The following is a 27,937-nucleotide window of genomic DNA, read 5'->3' as shown; positions in this document are numbered from 1 at the left end:
CAATAAAGGTTCTAAACCTATTTCAATGTTTGGTCCTTGCTTCGCAAACAGGCACATAAGCAGGCCTCTCTTCATGTGAAACCATTTGGAATAGTGTTATAAGAATTTTATATCTTGATGATAATAATCAATAATCAATTCGCCTTGACTAATGCCCAAGGTTTGTAAGACAATGGGTTAAAATAATTAGGCAAGGACTCAGCTTTCTGCAAAAGGTTTCTGTAGCTTTATTCAGAGAACGTTCTGGCGTCAGGATAACAAAACAGTCATTATATAGTTCTTGCTTACTTACGCACATGCATTTACACACAATCCGTTGGTGACCTGCAACCCCCATAAACTTCTCACACTGTTTATCACCTTCTGGCTCACCCTGTTCCTTTCCTTCAAGGTTAGGAACTCTCTGAGGTTTTACTCCCTTGACCATCTGCTTCTCTATCTCTCTATACTAATTGCATACACACATTTCTTTCCCTCTCCAGTGGTTCCTGGACTTTCCGGAACTAATCAGACTAATCGATCCCTACATTGATCATTACATTGCTGTATGACTAATAATTCATCATGGTTTATTGATTCATTTACCTATATTAGATAATTCTCTTATCAAATAGTTACAATATATAAGAAATGACATTAGAAGATGTATTTAATTAAATAGTTATATTTAATGACATTGCAAGACTGGGGTCATGACTAACATTACCATTTCAGATTACTGCCATGATTATTAATAGGCGCAAGGTTCTCAGATCAGTCTTGTTTGCTTTTCATTTCACATAGGTTGGAAGAGCTGTCAAAGGTTAAAACAAAAATGTGCTGTGAGCTGTACCTCTGTGTCTGTCAATGAGCTGATTGTTTAGGAATTGAATGAGTGTGCATTAACCCATCGAGACATGACATATCTAATCATGCAAATGATCAGAGGCTTTTAGATAATAATTGCAGGATTTGAACCCATGCCTCACATGAAGGAGATGCCTGCGTTAGCCCTTGTGTCAGGCATGTGCGTACTTGTGCTGAAGTCAGGTGCAGGAGAGCAGAGAATTGTGAACAGGCGCACACTTTATTATGGCAGGAGAGATATACAGACAGACGCAGCTGTCCAAAACCCTCCAGCCAACAAGGTCAAAGTGTAAACCCGGCTCAGTGTAAGGTCAAAGTGTAAACCGGCTCAGTTGGTAGAGCATGGTGTTTGCAACGCCAGCATGGTGTGTGCAACGCCAGGGTTGTGGGTTCGATTCCCACGGGGGGCCAGTACAAAAAAGAAAAAAAAGAAAATGTATGAAATGAACGCATTCACTACTTCAAGTCTCTCTGGATAAGAGCGTCTGCTAAATGACTAAAATGTAAATGTAAAAATGTAAACCGCGCAAAACAGTCAAAACACATCAAATGTATACAAACAGGCTTCGTGAAATAACACGGAAAAAACGCACGCAAGCATAGTGCGTACAAAATACATGAAAAATGGAGCGGCGATGGCTAGAAAGCCGGTGACGTCGACCGCCGCCCTGTTTGTCTTCACCTTCGCTAATAGCCCCTCCTTTCCTTCCCACTATCCCCAGGGGAGCCAGTGCCCCCATCTACCCCTCCCCTATGGGGTATCCCTACCAGTGCACCATCCTGGGCAACCCCAGCCCACTTACCTGATCCTGGATCCAGAAACACCTCCTCCCACTTCACCGTGAAGGAGAGACAGACTGAGTGGGGCTCAAACCCACATTACAAGGAATGTGACCTTGAAGTGCTGGGTGTGTAAAACCCAGCATATACCTCATGAGCCACTCCTGAGATCTGACCAGTGCTCATCCGTGATATTTAACCAGACAATTCTAGAACACTTAAATACAAACATCTTGGGCAAAGCTAGCATTCAAACCCATGTTGGAGTTGGCTTGCCTCTCCAGCACTAACCTGTTGAGCTATCAAGGAACTCAGGGGTTCAGAGCTTCAAATGAGTATTCATCACTATGTTCTCTTCACTTGTATTCTCCACCAGATGGCCACCAGCATGATCCTGTGCAGTTTAAATGAGAGGCCACTGAAGGCTCCAGTGTATTAGTAAGTGAAAAAGATCCCATTCATGGCAAGTTTAATTTTTTTAATTGATATCACTGTAACATCTGCTTCCAACTCACACCCTCAAACACGTAGATCCCCTGAACGTAGCTCACTTTCCAGCTCACTCTCAAACACCTAGATCCCCTGAGCGCAGCTCACTTTCCAGCTCACTCTCAAACACCTAGATCCCCTGAGCGCAGCTCACTTTCCAGCTCACACTCTCAAACACCTAGATCCCCTGAGCGCAGCTCACTTTCCAGCTCACTCTCAAACACCTAGATCCCCTGAGCGCAGCTCACTTTCCAGCTCACTCTCAAACACCTAGATCCCCTGAGCGCAGCTCACTTTCCAGCTCACTCTCAAACACCTAGATCCCCTGAGCGCAGCTCACACTCCAGATCCCAATCACCTGAATTATAATCACCTGTTCACTCACCTGTATGTCATTTACACACACTATTTAGTTCAGTTCTTTGCACCCCATCACTGTGAGGAATTGTTTGTTTTGTGACACATGTTGTTCTGAGCGCTGGGGTTTCCACTGTGATTTACGCCGCGCGTGTATGATAGTTTTTGCCTGTACTTTAGCCTATTGGATTTCCTGTTATCTACCTATTGCCTGATCCCCTGGACTAGGTTACTAGCCCTTTTGGACCCCTGTGTGTGACCTTCTGCCTGCCCCTGGACCCAGCTACCTGCCTCCTCCTGTGGTCCTTTGCGATAAACACCTGCTGTGCCCTGCGCTTGAAACCAGCTCTCTGTCTCACCTTGTGTTCATTACAATCACAATATCTTTTATTTTGGATCTTGATGAGGGCTTAAGCATATTCCGTTGGATAGCTTACTGCTTGGGGGTCGAGTGTTGGTTTGTGAAGATGGCCCCCTACGGTAGGAAGTCGGTTATAATGTTCATTCACGGCATCACAACTCGGGCGAAGGACAGTATAGCTAATTAGACTGCTGCCCAGGTGAGAGGTTAGAGGTTACAGGAGCAGCCTATAGAGTGTCACTGTTCAGCAGGTCTCAGCTCCTGTTTCACCATCCTCTCAATGTCCTTGCCCACATCTGGGTCCTCAATGGTAGGAGTGATCTGTGGAGACAGACGCTTCCCCAGTAGCCTTTTTTATATATTAAATCAGTTTAAATTGAATTACATTTGATATTTGATATGATCCTCAAGCCTTTATCCAATTTGTTGGTATGAATTAAATTTATCCAACAACTGGCTCACCAGAAAACTGAATTGGCAGCTGTACAGGCAGCTGTACAGGAATCTTACTGAATAATTCCACCTTTGTTGTCCAGAAACAACCATTATTAATTTCTATGCAACTATCCCTCAAAGTGGGCCTGAATGTCTCACGTTTTTTAATATGATTCAATGGGCTTGTTGAATTCATCCTAAATTTAGATTAGGTGAATGGCTTCCTGTTGACCAGGTTGGCATGGGGATCTTCCCAGAACCGCTCTTGGGGAGACCTCTGACAATCAGCACCTTCGTGAAAGCAGCCACTGGTCCGATGGTCTCTCTGACCAGGCTCACCATCTCCATCACCACATCTCCCTGGCTTTTCTGTAAGACAGACAGACCACAGGTGGAGAACCACCTCCAACTGGGCACGGACATTCGAGAACGAAGAAAGTATCACCCAGAACAGATTAGTTGAAAAATGGGTGCTGGCGCTTTCCATTAGCCAAGCTGTAACGCTGTATGGAGCTGTCTCATACCACGTTATAATTCTGTATCTACCTCTTCTACTCTCCTCAGCACCTGGCCTGTATCTGTGGTCACAAAGGGAAATCTGTTCATAGGAAACCATTAGAATAGCAGGGGTCACCACCATTATTTTGCATGTACTCCTAAACATCCCCATTTGAAAGTAAAATGTTATGTAAAAGGCATGCTGGAAATGTTCCCTGCATGCCTGGCTGGAAAGAAATACATGGAATAGTATCAAACACATGTTTGATTCAATTACATTCACTCCATTCCGGCCATTGTTATGAGTCATCCTCCCCTCAGCAGTCTCCTGTGATGCAGACTATTCACATGGTATCTCTATCAGGTGGAGATGAGGTCTTTCCATGGAGATCAGTCTTTTCTCTATAAAACCACCAGGGGGCAGAAATGCAACTACAACTCAGGTGTTGCATACACTTTGATATTGTTTTATTCTGGAATATTTTTTTTTTTTATTATATGTGTACTGTAACTTGTATATTAACTTTAGGAGTAGGCTACTAGAATCAAAGAATAAGGCTGTGGAATAAGAATTCACGTATCCTCATGGTTTGATGATGAAAATATATTATAACACCCTAGTAGCCTAATAATCTGCATGAACCGTATAATATATCTCTTGAGGTCTCTCTTGGGGGTGAATATCATGTTTGCCTTGGTTTAGCTATATCGGTGTCAGAAGTGGGATGGCCCCAGTGTTCCCTATAATATTCTATACACAGACAAGAAACAGTAAAGTACAGTACATTGTTTTCTCATGTGATATCAAGTGTCACTTACAGTATTAGGCATTTCCAAAGACCACAATATATTGACTCAAAGGTCAGTCTGGTATTTCGACAGAAAAAAACTGAAACAGGAAGTATTCGTGTAGCCAGCTGGTGGTAATTGTAGTTGAATGAGCAGAGCTCACTGTGGCAGTGAAAGACGAACGCGCTGAGACAGAGAGAGCAATTCGCCGTGGAACTGTTTTCATTTACAACTATTTATGCCACGACGAGAGAAATAGCTTACGCTGACTGGAAGAATAGGAATATAGTGGACTAAAGAAGCACAATCCTGGTCCTTTTTTTAATCTTTAAAAAAAGTATAAATCCAAGCGACCGGATAGCTTTCACACAAGGGCGTGTGTGGATCTCGGGGAGCAGCGGCTCGCTTTTTAACCCTTGCATGTTGGTACTGTATATATTTTATATTTTTGCATCACTCGGCTCCAGAGGATTTGCTTGAGGATGGGGTGTACCCTGAGCACGGACGATAAGGCGGCGGTGGAGCGCAGTAAAATGATCGACAGGAATCTGCGGGACGACGGGGAGAAAGCAGCAAGAGAGGTCAAGCTACTGCTCCTCGGTAAGGGACGTGGTTGTCCTTGCTTCGTCCCGCAACGTGAAACATTGTGGGACGAAGCAGTGGTTATCCGTGAACTTCACTAACTGTAATATTAGCTGCGATTGCGACATTGTAACTAAATGTCAAACGCACTATTTACAGTGATATACAATTGGTCTGGATACATATAATGGCATCAATTTTAATTGAGAATTCTAACACGATTTCATACAATTCCGCATAGCACACAAACTGTCGTCGTCAAATTTAAAACGGTCAGCTTTTGCATGGACTACCTTGAAATCAAAGCATATTGGCGAAATTGGACTACCTAATGAAACAAAAGTTTAAGATTTTTTTTCCGATTTAGCCTATAAGCAGAACAAAGGTCGTTGTCCACGCTGGCTCATCAGTTCCAGCCTTCGGTATGTTATCACCCTTACAGGCAGTTGCAACAAAGTAGCCCCCTTTTGTTACGCTTGTCCAGCAACACAAATGGTTTCTATGGGCCATATTCATTGGCTTAATCCTCCAGCATTTGACACCTTGTCGCCTGTCTGCAGCATTGTGTTTGAATGCTATGTCCAGCTGAGTGCATATGATGTTTCCAAATTGGAAATTGGCCCAGAAACTGTTGGAATAAAGAATTGCAATAACCATACTACTATGTTCAAAACATTTGTTTGAGACCTCATCGCCTTTTTTGCTACTTCAGGCATGGATGTATGCTGTTTATGATTCCGCCATTGCTTAGATAAACATAGGTCTAAATTAAACTTCAGGCTCTTTCTTACCGCTACTCTCATTGGTTGGTGCAATAGTGGATGGACTTATCTCTGAGTTTAGCCTACTGCTAAATATGTTTTACCTAAAAGCCATTAAAATCGTGGATATTCCATTGACAAACAAAGGAGCCCATTCCCTTGACAGAAACTAGTGATTGTTTATGAAATACTGCTCTACCATCCACTCCATTGGGGAAGAGAAGGAAGGGATGTGTCTTCTCTATAAATATGGGTATTCTTCACTGATGCCGTGAGTAAGAATGGCTGTCCTGTAAAACTGTAGGCCTGTCATTGGATGGCTATGAAAGCTTTTGGTGAGGACATTGTCCCTGTGTTTTTTGTTTTGTATTCCTGATATTTTCTTCTAGTTGTACATGCTGATATTTTCCATTTATAACTGGGTGGTTCGAGAATTTGCTGACACCCGTGGTATACCACGGGTATGACAACTTTTATTATTACTTTTCTAATTACGTTGGTAATCAGTTTATAATAGCAGTAAGGCACTTCGGAGGTTTGTGGTGTATGGTTATATGGTATAAGCCTCTTCCTTGTTGTTGAGAGCCTAGGCTACATTCATCTGCATTGCTATGAATGATAAAACTGATTCGAAGCAAGTCGGGTCAAGTACTATGGTCTTGCTGCGACTTAGGTCTCCAAATATTCCTCTGAGTGAAATTATAAAGTTTGTGTAAAGTCAATCCCAGACCTGTGACGTCCAATATTTTGAACTCTTTTGAAAATGGTCTCTCCCAAAATCATTTACTGAACAAAAATATTAACACAACATGTAAAGTGACATTTTCCATACACACAAAAATATTTTCTCTTTTCCATACGCACAAATTGTTTACATCCTTGTTAGTGAGCATTTCTCATTTGCCAAGTGTGGCATATCAATAAGCTGTATTAAACAGCATGATTACTACACAGGTACACCTTGTGCTGGGGACAATAAAAGGACACTCTAAAATGTACATTTTTGTCACACAACGCAATGTCATAGATGTCTCAAATTTTGAGGATGTGTGCAATTGGCATGCTTGACTGCAGGAATGTACAACAGAGCTGTTGCCAGAGAATTTCTCTACCATAAGCTGCCTCCAACATCGTTTTAGATCATTTGGCAGTACATCCAACCGGCCTCACAACCGCAGGCCATGTGTAACCATGGCAGCCCAGGCCCTCAACATCTGGCTTCTTCACCTGCGGGGTAATTTGAGACCAGCCACCCGGACAGCTGATGAAACTGTGGGTTTGTACAACAGAAGAATTTCTGCACAATCTGTCAGAAACCGCCTCAGGGAAGCTCCTCTGCATGCTCATCATCCTCACCACTTGACCTGACTGCAGTTTCGTGTCGTAACCGACTTCAGTGGGCAAATGCTCACCTTTCATGGCCACTGGCACGCTGTAGAAGTGTGCTCTTCATGGTTGAATCCCAGTTTCAACTGTTCCGAGCAGATGGCAGACAGCGTGTATAGCGTTGTGTGTGCGAGCGGTTTGCTGATGGCAATGTTGTGAACAGAGATCCCCATAGTGGGGTTATGGTATGGGCAGGCCTAAGCTTACGGTCAACGAACACAATTACCTTCTATCAAGGACAATTTGAATGCACAGACAACCTGTGACGAGATCCTGAGGCCTGTTGTCGTGTCATTCATCTGCCACCATCACCTCACGTTTCAGCATGATAATACACGGACCCATGTCGCAAGGATCTGTACACAATTCCTGGAAGCTGAAAATGGCCCAGTTATACCATGGACTGCATACTCACCAGAGCATGTTTGGGATGCACTGGATCGACGTGTCCGGACGACCGCGTGTTCCAGTTCCCGACAATGTCCAGCAACTTCGCACAGCCGTTGAAGAGGAGTGGGACAACATTCCACAGGCCACAATCAACAGCCTGGTCAACACTATGTGAAGGAGATGTTGCGCTGCACGAGGCAAATGGTGGTCACACCAGATACTGACTGGTTTTCTGATCCACGCCCCTACCTTAAATGTATCTGTGACCAACAGATGCATATCTGTATTCCCAGTCATGTGAAATCCATAGATTAGGGCCTAATGAATTTATTTCAATGGACTGATTTCCTCATATGAACTGTAACTCAGTAAAATCATTTTTGTTTAATGTATTAATAAGAAATAGAAATGGTCTCCCCCAATATCATACATACCTATACAAGTAGGTGCTATGTTACATGCTGTTGCTTCGGTTGTTGATCTCGTTCTCCGAGGCCGATGTAAGATCTTTAATCAGGTAAACAGTCGCAAGGCCACAGGTCCGGACAGTATTCCAGGGCGTGTTCTCAGGGAATGCGTAGATCAGATGGCAGGCATAGTCACAGTAATTTTCAACTTGTCCTTGTCCCAGTCTGTAATCCCCATATTTTCAGATGACTTCCATTATTCTGTAATCATGAAGTGCTTTGAAAGGCTGGTTATGGCACACATCAACTCCATCATTCCAGACACCCTAGACCCACTCCAATCTGTATACCACTCAAACAGATCTCTAGACGACGCAATCTCAATTGCACTCCATACTGCCCTCACCCACCTAGATAAGAGGAATACCTATGTAAGAATGCTGTTCATTGATTACAGCTCAGCGTTCAACACCATTGTCCCCTCAAAGCTCATCACCAAGCTTAAGACCCTGGGACTAAACACCTGCCTCTGTAACTGGATCCTGGACTTCCTGACGGACTGACCCCAGGCTGCCACGCTCACCCTCAACACATGGGCCCCACAGGGGTGTGTGTTTAGTCCCCTCCTGTACTCCCTGTTCACCCACGACTGCGTGGCCACGCACGACTCCAACACCATCAAGTTTGCTGATGACATGACTAGGCCTGATCACCGGTGATGAGGAAACAGCCTATAGGTAGGAAGTCAGTGACCTGGCAGTCTGGTGCAAGGACAACAACCTCTCCCTCAATGTCAGGAAGTTGAAACGGTTTGGCATGGGTCCTCAAATCCTCAAAGTTCTACAGCTGCACCATTGAGAGCATCTTGACTAGCTGCGTCACTGCTTGGTATGGCAATAGCACCGCCCTCGATCGCATGGTGCTACAGAGGGTGTTGCAGACAGCCCAGTACTTCACAGGGGCCGAGCTCCCTGCCATCCAGAATCTCTATATCAGGCGGTGTGAATGGAAGGTCCGGAAAATCATTAGACTCCAGCCACCTGAGCCATAGACTGTTCTCTCTGCTTCCACACGGCAAGCGGTACCGGTGCATCAAGTCTGACACCAACAGGCTCCTGAATAGCTTCTATCCCCAAGCCATAAGAGTGCTAAATAGCTAACAGAATAGATACAGACTAAATGAATTGACCCCTGTCTATGCACACTCATAGGACTCTGCACACACACTAACACTCCAACACCCATAACATGCACACACATTTATATGGACTACGCACACACACTCGCATACAATCATCAGTTACGCTGCTGCTACTCTTTTTAAAAAAATCATACATTTAATCATATATCCTGATGACTTGTCACCTTATTCCTAAAGGTAATATGGTCGTGGTGGTGGTCGTCGGACTTTGTCGGTGGGCAACCAACTTTAAGGTGTATTACCACCACTAACTGGAGTGTGGACCGCAGTTCATCTTTCAATCACCCACGTGGGTATATGCTCCTAAAAACCAATGAGAAGATGGGAGAGGTGGGACTTGCAGCACGTAAAAAATCGAACCAAGTTTAACTTTTCACTTGGCTATGCAGATGTTTGTTGACGCGCGTGAGCAGTTTAGATGAAATGATCGACTAACATGCATTTGTCAATTTATTTTGCAACGCAAGGTCAGCATGTTGGAACTTGCAAGAAAGGCATTTCACTGTACTTGTGTGCGTGACATTGAAACTTGTTTGCGAGTTGGCACCCTGACCTGCTTCCTGTGTCAGCCATTCAGGTTGGTAACCAGGTAACACACCCAGCCTCGTCAGATGACCGTGAGATATGCTAATAAAGGAGCAACAGGAAGGAATGTTCTAGATCAGGTCTAAACTCTAACACACATTGAGGTGTACTCATGGAGAGGAGGAAGATGTTTTGTTTACATATTAGTCTTTTCAGTTAATATACTTCTATCACAAAAGTCTCAATTCCTCTCATCTGCCTCCTAGCCGCCCCACTAAACATACTTTGTTTAATTACATCCTGGTTAAGAGGTCACAACCATATCAGTGATGCTGATGGTGCGTACATCGGCACAGGCAGCACCTCAGAAACGGTGGTGAATATTGACTACTAAATCACTTCAAGGACACCAACCGTCAAGCATCCGTGTTTTACATTGGGTGGCGTTGATGGGCCGACCCTGTCCATGTCTGTACTGTGGACTTCATGGGGGGTGGCATACGGTAGGACGCACGCACAAACACAAAACAATTGTTGCATTGTCCAGAAGGAACCTGCATGTAACCATTTCATTGGCCAGTGTATACCATGTGTATCCTATATGACTAATAAAACTTGAAACACACACACAGCATAATGAGCAGTCTGTCAGCAGAGTATACCAGCATCCTGCTGTCAGAGGAACAATCATTTGTATGAGGAGTGCTATGAATGTTTGGGTGTATGCTGTCAAGTCTGTACAAGCAAACGTCTTGTCTATATTAGGCCTACTAGACCTAACCACATTGGTGTCGAGAGGTTTCTGTAGGTGGTCTATGTTACATTTTATGTAAAGCATTATGGGTAGTACTTTATTTTACAGTACTAATGCTTCCACTTGTATTTCCCGGATGTTTGATAGGAAATTGTCTGTCTTTCTTGTACTTCAAATAGTTCAACACATGGTAATTACCTGTTACCAAATTTGCAGTAATAACTCTCAAATAAACAAACAAGCAATTCCTAGGTTATCACTGTATCTGCTATTTTACCATGTCATTTATCACATTTGGTGATTTATGTAGGTCTACTGTAAACTGAAGTGCTTATGAATTATGATGAATTCAGTAGCTTCCACTTGTCCAGCACCGTCCCGTTAGATCTGTTACTGGTCTCTTCCAGTAAAGTATCGGCCTGCATGGAGTTTGTTTCCTAAATCTATTATCCATTGATCTGGATGTGGGCAGATGAATCGAGCTGATTTAGCTACATGACTCCCTGATGGGTTAATGCTACTGTAACTTCCTGGGTTCCCTTGTGAGTCACTCACAGGCTCAACAGCTCCCGATGGTAACGGGGGATGGTGCCAGCTCATGTGGTTCATGGAGAGTGAGCCAGGCCCAGCTGTAAGTCCGTTCAGCCCTGTCCCTCACTCCCTCTCAGCCCTGTCCTTCGCTTCCTCTCTCCCTCTGTCCCCCTCTCCCAGAGGACTGTATGACCTGGCCAGCCTAACTGAACCCCAGGCAGGACGTGCCCTGGTTCTTCTGGTGACCCAGACAGAAAACCCCTCAGCTCATTAGATCTGAAAGCCCTCAACTCTGGGACAGGCAGAGAGACTGAGCTCTGAGAGAGAGGGAGAGTGGGAGGAACTCCAAAAGCTATTCTCCCCACCCTGGTATTATATAAAAGCTCTAACTTAATCATCATTTAAGATTAAAATCTAACAGAGCTGTCATTTGGAATGAAGACTTGATTGGAGCCAATCCTACCACAGCACTTTGTAAAACGTTCCTTCATTGTCTACATGCATGTCCTCTTTACTCTGTGGAAAACAACCTTGGCGGAAGATCCAGGAGAGATTGGTTGGATGGTTGGTGGGCTTTAGAAGTACTGTTCTGTAAACGTCCATTTTATTTGCAGGCCTCAACAATTTTTCTTAAAATAGTCTTTTCCCAACCGCCAGAAAGTAGCTGCCTCACTGTGGTTTTGGTCTGGCTCTTTGATGGGTGTATCAAATTGTGGGTGGGTAACGTGACTGTCTATCCCAGCCCATGAGGTCCACTTTTCTGCCTTTGCTTTCTTTAATGGCCCATGTGGCTCAAATCAGGGCCATTAGACTTTAGTGATGTCATAGGGGTGTGGCCCCACCCCAGTAACTTTAGAGTTGAAGGACAGAGCAAGGTCAGTCAGTCTAGACTGGAGCGTTTGTTTGCCTGACTTAAAGAAATGTCATAAGGGAACAGTACCGTGGCGATATCATCCAATAATTATTCCTGTGACTTGCTAGCATACATTTTGTTGGCCCTATGCAGGGTTTTGTGTTCCATATTGAGAAATCAAGTGTGTGTTGGTCAGACAGTAAAACATATCTAGAGGGAGGGTTCAGTGAACACAACGGCCTGTAAACAGGGTTTGTTTAATCTAGATTGAGAGGCAGCCAGCCAGTGTGGTAGGGAGTGGAATGCTGTGTTGTGTCGCTGCCTTGGCACCAAGGCCCTTAGCAAAAGGAGGGAGGTGACTTTACCTGCTGCCAATGTGTGTGTGTGTGTGTGTGTGTGTGTGTGTGTGTGTGTGTGTGTGTGTGTGTGTGTGTTACAGTGCACGTGTGTCTGCTGTCTCATAGTCCCTCTGGGGTTCTTAGTGGCACATGTGACTGTTTGGCTCCGTAGCAATGAGACGTGTTAGTCGTCCTCTCTGGGGCCAGGGCCACAGCAGTGACATGTAATTAAAACAATTAGTCCTCTGGTGAAAGCCACTGTTAAAACACACACATTCTCACACACGCACTCTGTATCAGCATGCTCTAAGGCTCTGGAGAAAGGCTTGTCCACAGGAATTCACTTCTACATGTTGGTTTCAGGTTCTCTTCTGCGTTAGGGAAAGTTCCAGGCCCCTACGTTTCACTTGCCACAACGAGAAGCCCTGGTGTGTGTGTGTGTGTGTGTGTGTGGCGTGCGTGTGCTCATTGTCTTGCTGTAATGCAGTACTAGCTGGTTCTTGTGAAATGGGAAGATTGGGTGTTACAGAACTAGCTTCCTCCTGGCAACTCAGATGGGTGTTAGTACAGCCTGGACCGTTCTGAATAAACAGTGAAGAACTTTAATCACACTAGTAACAACATTGTATTAAAATGTTATATACTACTTTGGTAATTGCATTTTATTGCACAGCAATGGCGTTTGTAATTACACAACATAAATTGGGACTTTTTTTAATCCACTGCTGAACTTCTATAGAATTACAAAGTAATACTAATGAGTAAAGTTTAGACTGACATGGCTACAGTTCCCCTTTTCTCTGACTGTGTTTGTGTCCGAGCTGAGCAACCCCTATGGGAAGGGACTTAGCAAGCCCACCAAACACGTGATAACATGTTTGTTTTCAGGGACAAGCCATATTTCCCAGTGGCCTGACTGTCCCTGAGTGGAAAAACCCACCGGTGGACGTTATGTCGAGGAGAGGCCTGGCTTAGTCAGTCTCCATGACACATCCTCTACTTATGTGTTTTGGGGACATTGCGTGCATTTTGGGGACATTTGCCGATCAATAATACATGCCCTGGCTATGGAGATGAGCCATCACTACACAACCACCCCTAATCCTCCTCAGGTGACCGTGTGGCGAGCGCTGAGATGTCTTTGGTAACGGACCCGGTTGCCATGGCAGTGTGACATGTGTGACGGAGGCACGGAGCCCCTAGCAGCAGCCAGGCCCAAGCAACGCCTATTCTGTGTTCCCTGCCTCTCTCATAGGAGTATTGCCATGTCAATCACCTCTCCGCCTCACACTCATTGGCTGCTAGCTTAGTGTCCTCCCTCCTGGCTCTTGTCCCCGTGTGTGAGTGGTTTACACAGCCAGTCAGTAATGTGTAATTCAATATAGAAGGCTTGTACCATCTTGAAGTAACACTATGTGTTCATAGGCCCTTTAAGGCAGGCCCTTTAAGGCAGCAGGCCCTAGTTACAACTGGTGATCGTTGTCTTTCTGGTGGTAGATCAGAGCTCACAACTAACTCATTTAATGTACAAAGACCCAATGACCAGATATGAACTGGGTGATAGCAGCCTTGTGTTGATGGTGTGTTAGTGGTTGCTGGGAACTACTGCAGGCTGCATGCTTCACTGCTCTTAATGAAGATGAGTACTGTACTGCCTGTGATTTGGCCTTTGCAATAATACTGAGGACCATAATGTATTCACCTCTGTCCCTTCACTGTACTCCCATCCCAACTCACTCATCACTCTGCACTCTCTGAATGTTACTGTGTTTTGCTATGGTGCTGTTCATTCAGTGAGTCTTGTGATGCTGCCTGAGATGGGTCGTTGGTTCCTGCTGCAGTAGGTAGTTCCATAATGCTGTGTTAGTGCTGCTGTTGAAATGTGCCGATAAAGGGAGAGGTGGGGAGGGTCTGTATCGACCGGACGGCTGCAGAGCGACGCTGTGGGTGAGAGACGTCAATACAGAAATGCAGGAAGGGAAATGATCAGTGAATTTGACCACCTCAGGGTTCTCCACTATGGTCCATTTCAAAAGGGGTTGGATAATGGCCTGTAATGAGTAGCTCTTTACAATTGACTTTTCTTTCTCAGTATGTTTGTCAGTGTAATCCCATACCAGGCAATATAAATTATGGTCAGTGTTGGCTTCAAATTCCACTGCAGATTCGGAACACATCGCTCTAATCACATAATTGCAATTAGTTAAATGATAGGCTTTGACTGGTTTGATAAATGTGTTCTCTCTCTCAGGTGCTGGTGAGTCGGGGAAGAGCACAATAGTCAAACAGATGAAGTGAGTATGTTCCTTCCAAAGGCCGTATCTGCCACACAATCAAAACAAAGCATTGTTTTTGCCCTTCTGTGGGGACAGTTCTCAGAAATGAGTCATTGTTATTGTGCTAGTGCCCCATTCAATTCAGATGCTGTAAACATTGTTACCTGGATAGTGTTGTTATCAATGTTTGCTTTTCCCCCGTAATTTTATGATGGAAAGGTTGCCATTGTGTTGGGGGTTATTCGTCTGCTGTTTTTCTGTCTTATTTTTTTCTGTTAATAAAAATGAACATAACATGTTCTCAAAAACAAAGTGTTGCTCCATGTTTCTCCTTGTGACTGACTGTTGTTGCTCCATGTTTCTCCTTGTGACTGACTTGTCGCTCCATGTTTCTCCTTGTGACTGACTTGTCGCTCCATGTTTCTCCTTGTGACTGACTGACTTGTCGCTCCTTGTGACTGACTGACTTGTCGCTCCTTGTGACTGACTGACTTGTCGCTCCTTGTGACTGACTGACTTGTCGCTCCTTGTGACTGACTGACTTGTCGCTCCTTGTGACTGACTGACTTGTCGCTCCTTGTGACTGACTGACTTGTCGCTCCATGTGACTGACTGACTTGTCGCTCCATGTGACTGACTGACTTGTCGCTCCATGTTCCTCATGGTGGCTGACTGTAGTTGTGTCCTCCGTCCCGTGTGTCAGGATCATCCACGAGGCAGGCTACTCGGAGGAGGAGTGTAAACAGTACAGAGCTGTGGTCTACAGCAATACCATCCAGTCCATCATCGCCGTCATCCGAGCCATGGGACGACTCAAGATCGACTTTGGAGACGCCGCCAGAGCCGTGAGTGGGCTAGACATGATGACGGATTGCATTTATCAAAGCCTTCTGACTAAAACTATAAACACACCCAATCACATGCCCAACACTGATGCCATGGCAGAATTATTAATGCTATTGATGGTTATGATGGTAGGGATGATTTTCACAGTGGAGCTGATGGTGATGGTAATAGTGATGGTTGTGCTGACAGACTGCTCTCTCCCAGGATGATGCGAGACAGCTGTTTGTGCTGGCGGGGTCGGCAGAGGAAGGCTTCATGACGGCGGAGCTGGCCGGGGTCATCAAACGCCTGTGGAAGGACGGAGGGGTACAGGCCTGCTTCAGCCGCTCACGAGAGTACCAGCTCAACGACTCTGCAGCATAGTGGGTCACACACACACCCACACCACCTTGTCCTGCTCACACAGTCTGCTCAGTTTGGTCTGATACACACACACACACACACACACACACACACACACACACACACACACACACACACACACACAGACCTCCTGCAGTTCCTCTTCCTCCCTAATTCTCTTCTGCTGGAAGTAAATACATTCTCATTCCTCTGCAATAACCAAAGGCCTTGAGCAGTCCATTTATTACAGATGCCCGCCCACTCTCTGGCAGACATATCTCTACTGCCTACGGTCCAGCCCGCTTGGTGTTTCAACCTTGAGTGAGACTGTCAATATTTGTTTTGTGTGGGGGTGTCACCCCTGTAGCAGGACTGTAACACGCAGGCTGCAGCGTGTCTGCTGAGTCCTTGACCTTAGAATTTAGCTCATGTAGCTGTCTAACAGCAGATTGGCCAGGGCTGTTGTGTTTACCAAACCCTGGTAGCAAAACACCACAGACAGAAGAGCTAGAAAACATGTCCAAATCCCTTTCAGACAGTGAGCAGCGTTTGAGCTCGAAACTCCCTTGGTTCAGTTTTTTTTTTTCTTCTGAAGTGGTTCTTTTTTCGTACGCATTGTGCCACAACCTTTCCATTAGCCAGTGAAGTCACCAGAGCGGCAGCCCCTGCGGTGTGTCATGAGAAACCCTTCCACCTTCTTTTGGAACGGAACAGACTTCACCGATTGGCTCTCTGGCCTCGGGTGCCGCAACTGCTGGCCATTTCCAAATCAATACCCAGAATCCTTTTGGCCAGGGCTACCACACACACACACACACACACAGAGAGAGAGAGAGACACAGACCAGTGTCACGTAGCCTGCCGACCGGCCTCTACAGCGAGGCTGCTGACGCCGATCTCTGCTGTTTGTTTGGGTTAAAACACCAGTGCTGCTGAGTCGTGTGTAATTACTGCTGCCGTAATCTTTTGGAAGAGTAATACAGGGTAGGCTGTTTGAGCTGGGGGGGGGGGGGTTCTACTGTAGATTTTACTGTTGAGGAAGGGGCAGGTGTGTGCGACGAGTCCAGAACTGAGCCCTATGTGGATTATTTGTGGAAATATTGGATGAGGGACCATTCTGAGGCAACAGAAGGGGGCACTGATAGTGTGGAAGAGAGTGGAAAAAAATGTCACTTGTTTTTCCCAGTTCAAGATATAGAAGCAGACATGGTTCATGGCCAGACAAGATCTGTTTATTATTTGAATAGCTTATTGTCCTGTTGTTCCATTGAAGTATGTGTATTGGATGCATTGACTCCCATCTAAACATTCTCTCTCTCCCCCTCCCTCCTTTCTCCAGTTACTTAAATGATTTGGACAGGATATCACAAGCCACCTATATCCCAACCCAGCAGGATGTCCTGAGGACCAGAGTCAAAACCACAGGCATTGTGGAGACACATTTCACCTTCAAGGACCTCCACTTTAAGTGAGCACTTCCTCCAAATCCCTTTTTAAGTGTAGTCATATTCCCTACTTTGAGTTATCCTATTTAATCTACTTCCCTACTGTGCGTATTGAATCTCTCAAACCCATAGAAATGTCCTTAGTCCAGTGGTTTCATTGTGACTGGATGACAGAGCTGACCATATGACATCAGCAGTGAATCATATCTGTTCTAGCATTCCATTGGCTGATGCCAGAGAGGAAAGGGAAATGGTTGGCTCACTGGTCAATACCCATATTTCCAGTGTTGGGGATTAGTGAACTAGTAATTGAACTGCATTTTACAGTAGCTTGGTGGTAGTTCAACTAAATTCAAATCTAGGTAGTGTTTTCAGTAGTGAACTGTTTTACTATGTAGTGTTGTGGCTAACTCCTGGAACTGCACACTACTTCTTTACCGTGTAGCTAACTACTGGAAATGCACACTACTTCTTTACCATGTAGCGGTGTAGCTAACTGCTGGAAATGCACACTACTTCTTTACCATGTAGCGGTGTAGCTAACTACTGGAACTGCACACTACTTCTTTACCGTGTAGCTAACTACTGGAACTGCACACTACTTCTTTACCGTGTAGCTAACTACTGGAACTGCACACTACTTCTTTACCATGTAGTGGTGTAGCTAACAACTGGAACTACACACTACTTCTTTACCATGTAGTGGTGTAGCTAACTACTGGAACTACACACTACTTCTTTACCATGTAGCGGTGTAGATAACTACTGTAACTGCACACTACTTCTTTACCGTGTAGCTAACTACTGGAACTACACACTACTTCTTTACCATGTAGCGGTGTAGCTAACTACTGGAACTGCACACTACTTCTTTTGCAACAACAAAAAAATAATCATACCTGCCTAATTGTCACTTGAAACAGTTGTTTTGTTAAATTGGCTAAATTACACATTCAAAGTAACTTTAGTTAAGTAAACTATATTTTCCTTAATGGTAGCATTAGTGTAGCTTAACTTCTTCCAGTGTGAAGTAATCAGTAGCTTGGTAAACTATATTTTCAGGCTAGCTTCCCCAACACTGCATATTTAGTTGTTTTTTCATGTCTGTCCCCCACTCCACATCCTATTCGAATAGCAAGCCCTTTAAAAATGCTCTTTCTCAACAGTTTGTTCAGCCAAGCCACTCGGTGCAACTCAGCAGAGAGAACTATGTGGAGCCATTCCAACGCAAACCATATCTAAGTACATTAGAGCCCCACAGCCGTCTGTGTGCCAATGGGTGAAAACTGGCTCACAAAGCGGGTGACATTATTAGGGCTTGTTCCCTTGGGTTGCGTTAATGGGTTATACAGCTCAAAGTGCAAATTGGTAAGGGTATAAACAAGAATAGGTTATTTAAAATACAAAAACATTACATTTAACAAAGTGTATCAATTTATACCCTATAAAAAATGTATACCCTCCCTTCTAAATAATTTATTCTGTGTTGAACATTTCTACTGTATACCATCTCTCCACAACACAGAAAAGCCTCAAAAAAAAGAAAAATGCATTTATTCTGTCATTTCCACTTGGTGGCCTGTTTAACCAACTAACACTTAAACCCAGAGCCCCAGGCCACAGCTCTATGTTTTCCCTAGTGGCCAATGGCAAATAAAGTTGTTTGTCTTGTGTGCGACATGCCTGGAAACATGCTCCGTTTATATTGTCTGGTGCATTATCCACCACTTCCTCCTTAGGATGTTTGATGTTGGAGGTCAGAGGTCAGAGAGGAAGAAGTGGATCCACTGCTTCGAGGGTGTCACTGCCATCATCTTCTGTGTGGCGCTCAGCGACTATGATCTGGTGCTGGCTGAAGATGAGGAGATGGTGAGTTCCTGTCCAACCATGGACATTAAATAAGAGTACATGTACAGTACCAGTCAAAAGTTTGAAAACACCTACTCATTCAAGGGTTTCTTTATTTTTACTATTTTCTACATTGTAGAATAATAGTGAAGACATCAAAACTATGAAATAACACATGGAATCATGTAGTAACCAAAAAAGTGTTAAACAAATTGAAATATATTTTAGATTCTTCAAAGTAGCCATCCTTTGCCTTGATAACAGCTTTGTACACGCTTGGCGTTCTCTCAACCAGCTTCACCTGGAATGCATTTCCAACAGTCTTGAAGGAGTTCTCACATACGCTGAGCACTTGTTGGCTGCTTTTCCTTCACTCTGCGGTCCAACTCATCCCAAACCATCTCAATTGGGTTGAGGTTGGGTGATCTGATGCAGCACTCCATCACTCTCCTTCTTAGTCAAATAGCCCTTGCACAGCCTGGAGGTGTTAGGTTATTGTCCCGTTGAAAAAAAAAAAAGATAGTCCCACTAAGCGCGAACCAGATGGGATGACGTACCGCTGCAGAATGCTCTGGTAGCCATGCTGGTTAAGTGTGCCTTGAATTCTAAATAAATCACTGACAGTGTCACCAGAAAAGCACCCCCACACCATCACATCTCTTCCTCAATGCTTCATGTTCATGGTGGAAACCACACATGCGAAGGTCATCCGTTCACCTACTCTGCGTCTCACAAAGACACGGCGGTTGGAACCAAACATCTCAAATTTGGACTCATCAGACCAAAGGACAGATTTCCACCAGTCTAATGTCCATTGCTTGTGTCTCTTGGCCCAAGCAAGTCTCTTCTTCTTATTGGTGTCTTTTAATAGTGGTTTCTTTGCAGCAATTCAACCATGAAGGCCTGATTCACGCAGTCTCCTCTGAAACAGTTGATGTTGAGATGTGTCTGTTACTTGAACTCTGAAGCATTTATTTGGGCTGCAATTTCTGTGCTGATAACTCTAATGAACTTATCCTCTGCAGCAGAGGTAACTCTGGGTCTTCCTTTCCTGTAGCAGTTTCGTCATAGCATTTTGTTTTTTGTGACTGCTCTTGAAAACTTTCAAAGTTCTTGAACTTTTACGGATTGACTTACCTTCATGTCTTAAATGAATTATGGACTATCGTTTCTCATTGCTTATTTGAGCTGTTCTTGCCATAATATGGACTTGGTCTTTTATCAAATAGGGCTATCTTCTGTATACCAGCCCTACTTTGTCACAACTCAACTGATTGGCTCAAATGCATTAAGAAGGAAAGAAATCCCACAAACTAACTTTTAACAAGCCACACCTGCAAATTGTGACTACATCATGAAGCTTGTTGAGAGAACGCCAAGTGTGCAACGCTGTCAAGGAAAAGGGTGGCTACTTTGAAGAATCTCAAATATAAAATATATTTTGATTTGTTTAACACTGTTTTGGTTACTACATGATTCCATATGTGTTATTTCATAGTTTTGATGTCTTCACTATTATTCTATAAAGAGAACTCTGGAATGAGTAGTGTGTACAAACTTTTGACTGGTACTGTATATCTGTATGAAACCAACCAAGTCCTGAACAAAAAATCGTTCTCAATATAATATTTACATTGAACATGCATGTTAGTGCTGGACTAAGCTTCATTCTGGGTCTGTGAAACTGTCTCTACGAGTCCAAACATGTTTCTGAGTATATCTCGATAGTCTAAAGAGGCTTTCTCTCCTCAACTCCTTTCCTTCATCTGTACTGATCTGAAAACATAAAGCAATATGGTGGACGTCCTAGCAGGTGTTTGCTTTCACCTGTCCGTTTTTCCACATCAGTGCAGATGAAGGCCTGTAGCTCAAAGCCCCACAAAAACCATTGTCCAATGTTGCCTTCTTCTCTCCCCAGAACCGGATGCATGAGAGCATGAAGCTGTTTGACTCCATCTGCAACAACAAGTGGTTCACAGACACCTCAATCATCCTCTTCCTTAACAAGAAAGACCTGTTTGAGGAGAAGATCAAGAAGAGTCCTCTAACTATCTGTTACCCAGAATACGCAGGTACAGTAACACAGCCAACCAGCCATGGTAGACTGTTTATAGAATGATTGGGGATAACTGTGAATTATGTGTGACTTATCACTGGAGTTGTCTGTACATTTTCTATGATTTCTTTGTCATTTGCACACCTGAACAAATATAATTGAATGTCTACATGAGTGGAAAGAGGATCTCATATAAACATATAGCGCTGGTAATATACTGTAGTTACTGAACATATGCAGATGGTATGTTCCACCCATCAGTGTTGTGACAGGAGACGTTCAACAGACATTAGTCACTTCTACCTTTTTAAAAGGTTCTTCGGGATCGGTGTCCCTTCCACGGGATGGGACACGTAGGCTAATGCGATTTAACGTGAGGTTGTAAGAAAGAAGAACATTTCCCAGGACATAGACATATCTGATATTGGCAGAAAGCTTAAATTCTTGTTAATCTAACTGCACTGTCCAATTTACAGTAGCTATTACGGTGAAAGAATACCCTGCTATTGTTTGAGTGCACAGTTTTCAACATGAGAAGTTATTAAACCAATTAAGCACATTTGGGCAGTCACGCCAATTTTTTTTGCGGAAATGCAATGGTTCATTGGATCAGTCTAAAACGTTGCACATACTGATTCCATCTAGTGGCCAAAATCTAAATTGCACGTTGGCTGGAATAATACATTATAGCCTTTCTCTTGCATTTCAAAGATGATGGTACAAAAAAATACAAAAGAGCGGTTGGTTTTTTTCTTTGTATTATCTTTTACTAGATCTATTGTGTTATATTCTTCTATATTCCTTGCATATTTCCATAAACGTCAGTGTTTCCTTTCAAATGGTACCAAGAATATGCATATCCTTGCTTCAGGGCCTGAGCAATGGGTAGTTAGATTTGGGTATGTCATTTTAGGCGAAACTTTAAAAAAGGGGAGCTGTCCCTAAGAACTTCACAGATGTTCGTTGTAAAGGGTTTAAACACTGTTTCCCATGCTTGTTCAATGAACTATAAACAATCAATCAACATGCACCTGTGGAACGGTTGTTAAGACACTAACGGCTTACAAACAGTAGGCAATTAAGGTCACAGTTAAGAAAATTTAGGACACTAAAGAGGCCCTTCTACTGACTCTGAAAAACACCAAAAGAAAGATGCCCAGGGTCCCTGCTCATCTGCATGAACGTGCCTTAGGCCTGCTTCAAGGAGGCATGAGGACTGCAGATGTGGCCAGGGCAATAAATTGCAATGTCCGTACTGTGAGACGCCTAAGACAGCGCTACAGGGAGACAGGACGGACAGCTGATCGTCCTCGCAGTGGCAGACCACGTGTAACACCTGTACAGGATCGGTACATCCGAACGTCACACCTGCAGGGCAGGTACAGGATGGCAACAACAACTGCCCGAGTTACACCAGGAACGCACAATCCCTCCATCAGTGCTCAGATTGTCCGCAATAGGCTGAGAGAGGCTGGACTGAGGGCTTGTTGTAAGGCCTGTTGTAAGGCAGGTCCTCACCAGACATCACCGGCAACGGCGTCGTCTATAGGCACAAACCCACCGCCGCTGGACCACACAGGACTGGCAAAAAGTGCTCTTCTCTGACGAGTTGTGGTTTTGTCTGACCAGGGGTGATGGTCAGATTTGCGTTTATCGTCTAAGGAATGAGCGTTACACCGAGGCCTGTACTCTGGAGCGGGATCGAGGGTGGAGGGTCTGTCATGGTCTGGGGCAGTGTGTCACAGCATCATCGGACTGAGCTTGTCATTGCAGGCAATCTCAACGCTGTGCGTTACAGGGAAGACATCCTCCACCCTCATGTGCTACCCTTCCTGCAGGCTCATCCTGACATGACCCTCCAGCTTGACAATGCCACCAGCCATACTGCTCATTCTGTGCATGATTTCCTGCAAGACAGTAATGTCAGTGTTCTGCCATGGCCAGCGAAGAGCCTGGATCTCAATCCCATTGAGCACGTCTGGGACCTGTTGGATCGGAGGGTGAGGGCTAGGGCCATTCCCCCCAGAAATGTCCGGTAACTTGCAGGTGCCTTGGTGGAAGAGTGGGGTAACATCTCACAGTAAGAACTGGCAAATCTGGTGCAGTCCATGAGGAGGAGATGAACTGCAGTACTTAATGCAGCTGGTTGCCACACCAGATACTGACTGTTACTTTTGATTTTGACCCCTCCCTGTTTGTTCAGGGACACATTATTCACTTTCTGTTAATCACATGTCTGTGGAACTTGTTCATTTTATGTCTCAGTTGTTGAATCTTGTTATGTTCATACAAATATTTACACATGTTAAGTTTGCTGAAAATAAATGCAGTTGACAGTGCGAGGATGTTTCTTTTTTTGCTGAGTTGATGTACTGTCTTGCACTTCAGTTGAATTCTCACTTAGTCTCCTGTTGACATCAATTCATGACATAGTGAGAATGCCTGAAATAGAGGCTGGGATTCCCCCTTATGAGTCAAGTCATTAGAAGTGTGGGGGTTTTCTTGTTGTCTTGCGGCCAGGCTCCAACACGTACGAGGAAGCTGCGGCCTACATCCAGTGTCAGTTTGAGGACCTGAACAAGAGGAAGGACACCAAGGAGATCTACACCCACTTCACCTGCGCCACCGACACCAAGAACGTGCAGTTCGTCTTCGACGCCGTCACTGACGTCATCATCAAGAACAACCTGAAGGACTGTGGACTCTTCTAAGACCTGGATTTGATCGATGGAAGTTTTTCTGGTGAGCCAACCTTTTTTTTTCGTTCCCTTTCTCCCTTCTCATCACTTCTCCTTGTGCAACATAGCCCTGCCCATACACTGCAGACTTGTGAACTTGTGTTCGTATGTGTAGAGTGCTGGGGGATCGATGTTGGGGCTACATGGTTGAGGGCACATGTCTGACTGGTGGCTGCCATGAGTGCTCACAGTGCCAGTGTTGAGGACTTACAAACATACCATATGCTCACCCCACAGCGAGCTTCAAATGTCGCAACCACCAGTTCGATAGCTCAAACGGTTGGTACGTTGTCACGGTGGGAGGCCACGTGTGTTGCGAAGCAGAGGATCACTGGTTCGAGCCCAGTATGGGGACAGGGAGAGTGGAGGAAGCGAACTGTTAGCAGCACAATGAGATCCGTTACACTAGCATGCTGCAATCATAGCCAAGGCTGGTTTCAGGCAGGCTGCGTGGTATTATCCACATTGCCAGTGTGCTAAACTAGTATGCTAGCTTTCCCAGATGGTGAAAGTTATCCACAGGAGCTCTTGTTGTCGTGTGTATCTCTACCTCCTGACGACTGGCATCTAACTTCAAACGTTTTAAAATCAGTTGAGTATTTGATTTGTTCCAAGTTATGCTGCTTCCAGGCTGCCTCAGAGATGCAGTTTAACCCTTTCATGATCAAATGCTTGTTAAATCTAATCAGCTGAAATCAAGGCCCTCTTCATTCGGGAGCCTAATTAAATGTTCCGCTCCATTAAGATGTTTGGGAGATGATCATGGCATGGTCAAACAATATTTTAAGGATATTTGAATGGAATGGCCTTTTGTACCTCCAAGCATTCAATAAGATCTAATGGTGTCTATTTCTCTCTCTCTCTCACTCTTTCTCTATTTCTCACTCTTTCTCTATTTCTCGTTCTTTCTCTCTCTAGGCGGTGAAAAGCCAGCATAATGTGCGTTTTCGGGGAGAAGTTCACAAGAATCTGAGTGGGGAGAATCAATTATGGACCATTGCTGTACTATATGCCACTTTTAATGGATTTATTTATGTTTTTGTCTTGGAACATTTTGAATTAGCGTTAAAACATTTGTGTTGGATGTTTGTGTCGTTGTAAAATCATTTTCACACTTTTTTCTTTTTTGGAAGAGCAAGCTTGTTTTATTTAGTTTGTTCCTTTTTTAAGCCCTCTCTTGAAAAGGAAGCTTGCCTTTTGGTGAAAGTATTCCTTTTCTCCCTCCCCAATTGTTAGGTGAAAAGGATTTGATTTGAGCTCAGTTTGTTTGTACTTGTGCCTTTTGCATGTCCTTTTTCTCTGCAGTCACTGACCAAATTGCAATTTTTTTTTGCCTGCTGAAATCGTTCCAACATAAAAGGTCAAACGTTTCCTGAGGGATATTCACAATCTTTTGTGCACATTCCCAACCAATTTAGTGGCGAGATTCCCCGTGGTCCAAAGGTGTGTATGTGTGTCTCGATGGTGACCAACACAGCCCCGCCCACAGGCTGTCCCATACTGACAAAGGGATGTGGTTTTTAACAGTACACCATATCCAATGTGTATCCAATAGGAACCCTAGCTAGGTCAAGGAGCTTACGTTATGCTGTGGAAATACAGAATAGCTAAACCGGAGTCATATTTTACTGTATATTTTAAGATTTATTTAAGGTGGCTTCGGGGACTTGGTCTCTGCGATCACTGCAGAATCACAATTGTAAACATGAATGGGGAACAAACACATGGTTATGGTCTGTAACCAGCCACAGCTGTCAGTGTTCTCCAACAGACGGGAGCCTTTGTACACTCATTCCCTTATTTTGCTAATAAAACCCTTTACAAACCATTCAGTGAACCTGGCGTCTTCACTGCTCTCCTGAGTTACAGTTGGTGAAAAGGGAGAGGGAGTCAACTTACTGCAGGTGAGTTTGAGCATTTCCTCTAGTCACCTTCATCTATTCATCCTTATGTCATGTAGTCGTCCTTATGTATTCATCCTTGTCATGCATTCGTCCTTATGTCATGTAGTCGTCCTTATTTATTCATCCTTGTCATGCATTCGTCCTTATGTCATGTAGTCATCCTTATGTCATCATTGTTATGTCTTACCATCCTGTTTCTTTATGCCATGTTGATGTCACACTGCCATATCCAGTTGGCTGGGGAAAACCCCAAAATGAATCCTTCTGTTTCACTTTTGTTTAACTTCACACGGTGTGACACACTTCACTGTGAAACAGTGGTATAATGGGAGTGATTTTTCCACCATGCTAATTCCCAGTGTCTTTGTTCTGTAACTTTTTCATTTTAACGTACCGTAACATTTTTGAAATTCAAGTGTTTCTTGAGTGTTTGGCACAAACACGTACAAAACACATCAGATCATAGTGTGTGTGATCAAGGAAACTGGCAAACTGGAGATAATTCTTTGTCTAGAATATTCTCCGGTGGGATTTCCCTGTCTGTTTGAATATACAGCTGTATGGAGCGTGGCACTACTGTTGTTCGTTGGGTGTTGAATGATTGACATCCTGTTGTCATTGGGTTGTGGGTGACTTGAGCAGAGTCTGGTCCGTGTCCATGGTGACATGTTTAGTCATAATGACATAAAAAAATCACTCTCGTTTCTCTAATCTCATTAGCCAGATTACCCTGCAGGGCTATTGTTGGTTTGGGTTTTCGGGGGAAACAAAACGCGTTCATGTCGTTTACAGGTTCTTTATAACCTTTGATGTAGTTTACAGGGTCTTTATAACCTTACAACCCAGAAGGGCCTGTCATGAGAGATGAGGTTCTCTATGGTGAATCTCCTCCGTAACCTCCCACTGGGGGCATACTGTTTGAATCAACGTTGTGTGTGTGTGTGTGACACACCTACTCAGTTCCCATATTGTGTGAGCTTGTTAAGATTAGCTGACAAATTTGTATTGGTCATAGATGTTATCCCAGAAACACTGTTTGCAATGTAAATGAGTTCGCACTTTACGTAAGCAGAGACCACTACTGTCCACTTCTGTGACATGCTCTTGTGCGTTCCCATATCCCAAGTCAGATCTGGGCTACCTCAGGGGATCCCGAGGAGGCATTGGCCTTCAACGCTGTGGAGCGTTCACTACTTCCTCCATACATCCCTGGACAGATTGTCTTCCACCCGGGGATCTCTATTCTCTAAGGACTTTCTAAGGACTGGGTCGGGCACCATAGTTTGCATAATGTGTGCACATGATAGACACGCTGATTTGCATCTATAGATGTGTGCACATCCCTGTGGCAGCGTGTCTGTGCAGGAAAGCTACATTTGCATAGTTTAGCTGTCATTACAATATGACAGAGAGGGAGGGAGAGACAGATGTGTGACGGACAGAGGGAGGAAAATGTATTTATGTGAAGCGGGGCTCAGGGATTTGGCTCCCATGGGCACCATGTTTGGCGGGAGATATTTTTAGCACCCCCTGCAGCAGCTTCGGTGTGAAACACTAAAACAATAGTGACACTGTTAATGAATGGGTAACGCTGAAGAGCAGAGGGAGGTTGTTGTGTGTGTGTGTGTGACAGAACAATGGACACATTATTCCTGTGCTGCCTGGAACTGTACAGCGTTTACTCTTTGTTTACTGTGTCTGGTATCTCTGTATGAAGCAGCTGGCCGCAGGAGGGCGAAGACAGGCTTATCTGTGTGATCTGGTCCCGGTGGTGGCTGTGTTGGACCGGCCACATGGTTAAACTAGCCACACTTTGTCTGTCTGGCTACCACCAAGTCACTATGGGTGCTGTATGCACACACACACAAAATCTGCAATGTTTTGCTTTCAGCCTACCGGTGTAGACACATTCCCCAGGACTCACACTCTCTCACACACACACACACACACACACACACACACACACACACACACACACACACACACACATTGTTTGTATTACAACCCTGGGGAGCACCAACACACACTTCTGCATGTCCATATAGAGAACAGCTGATTGGAGACTATAGTCAGTGCACAGCATCAGTGTGGCTATTAGCAATTCAAAACCAGTTAAGATACTATATGATACACCACTGAAGCTGTGACATGAGAAGGATACATTTATCAATGTCACTTTCCAAAGCCTGGAAACTGTCC

General features: G+C 44.4%; 1 protein-coding gene across 1 annotated transcript; it reads left to right on the top strand.

Moving 5' to 3' along the window:
* Window positions 1-4,698: 4,698 nt before the first annotated feature.
* Window positions 4,699-25,662, top strand: LOC106609493 (guanine nucleotide-binding protein G(i) subunit alpha-1). The gene is made up of 9 exons (XM_014208366.3): window positions 4,699-5,155; window positions 14,535-14,577; window positions 15,263-15,404; window positions 15,610-15,767; window positions 17,087-17,215; window positions 18,932-19,061; window positions 20,959-21,112; window positions 23,617-23,838; window positions 24,753-25,662. Exons 1-8 carry the CDS (start codon window positions 5,038-5,040, stop codon window positions 23,805-23,807), a joined length of 1,065 nt encoding a protein of 354 aa, XP_014063841.1. The 5' UTR covers window positions 4,699-5,037; the 3' UTR covers window positions 23,808-23,838; window positions 24,753-25,662.
* Window positions 25,663-27,937: the final 2,275 nt, after the last annotated feature.

This window comes from Salmo salar, chromosome 07 (genome assembly GCF_965601325.2).
Source record: "Salmo salar chromosome 07, fSalSal1, whole genome shotgun sequence".
Classification (NCBI taxonomy): domain Eukaryota; kingdom Metazoa; phylum Chordata; class Actinopteri; order Salmoniformes; family Salmonidae; genus Salmo; species Salmo salar.
The sequence above is the reverse complement of the archived record's forward strand: the minus strand, read 5'-3'. Positions and strand labels throughout refer to the sequence as shown.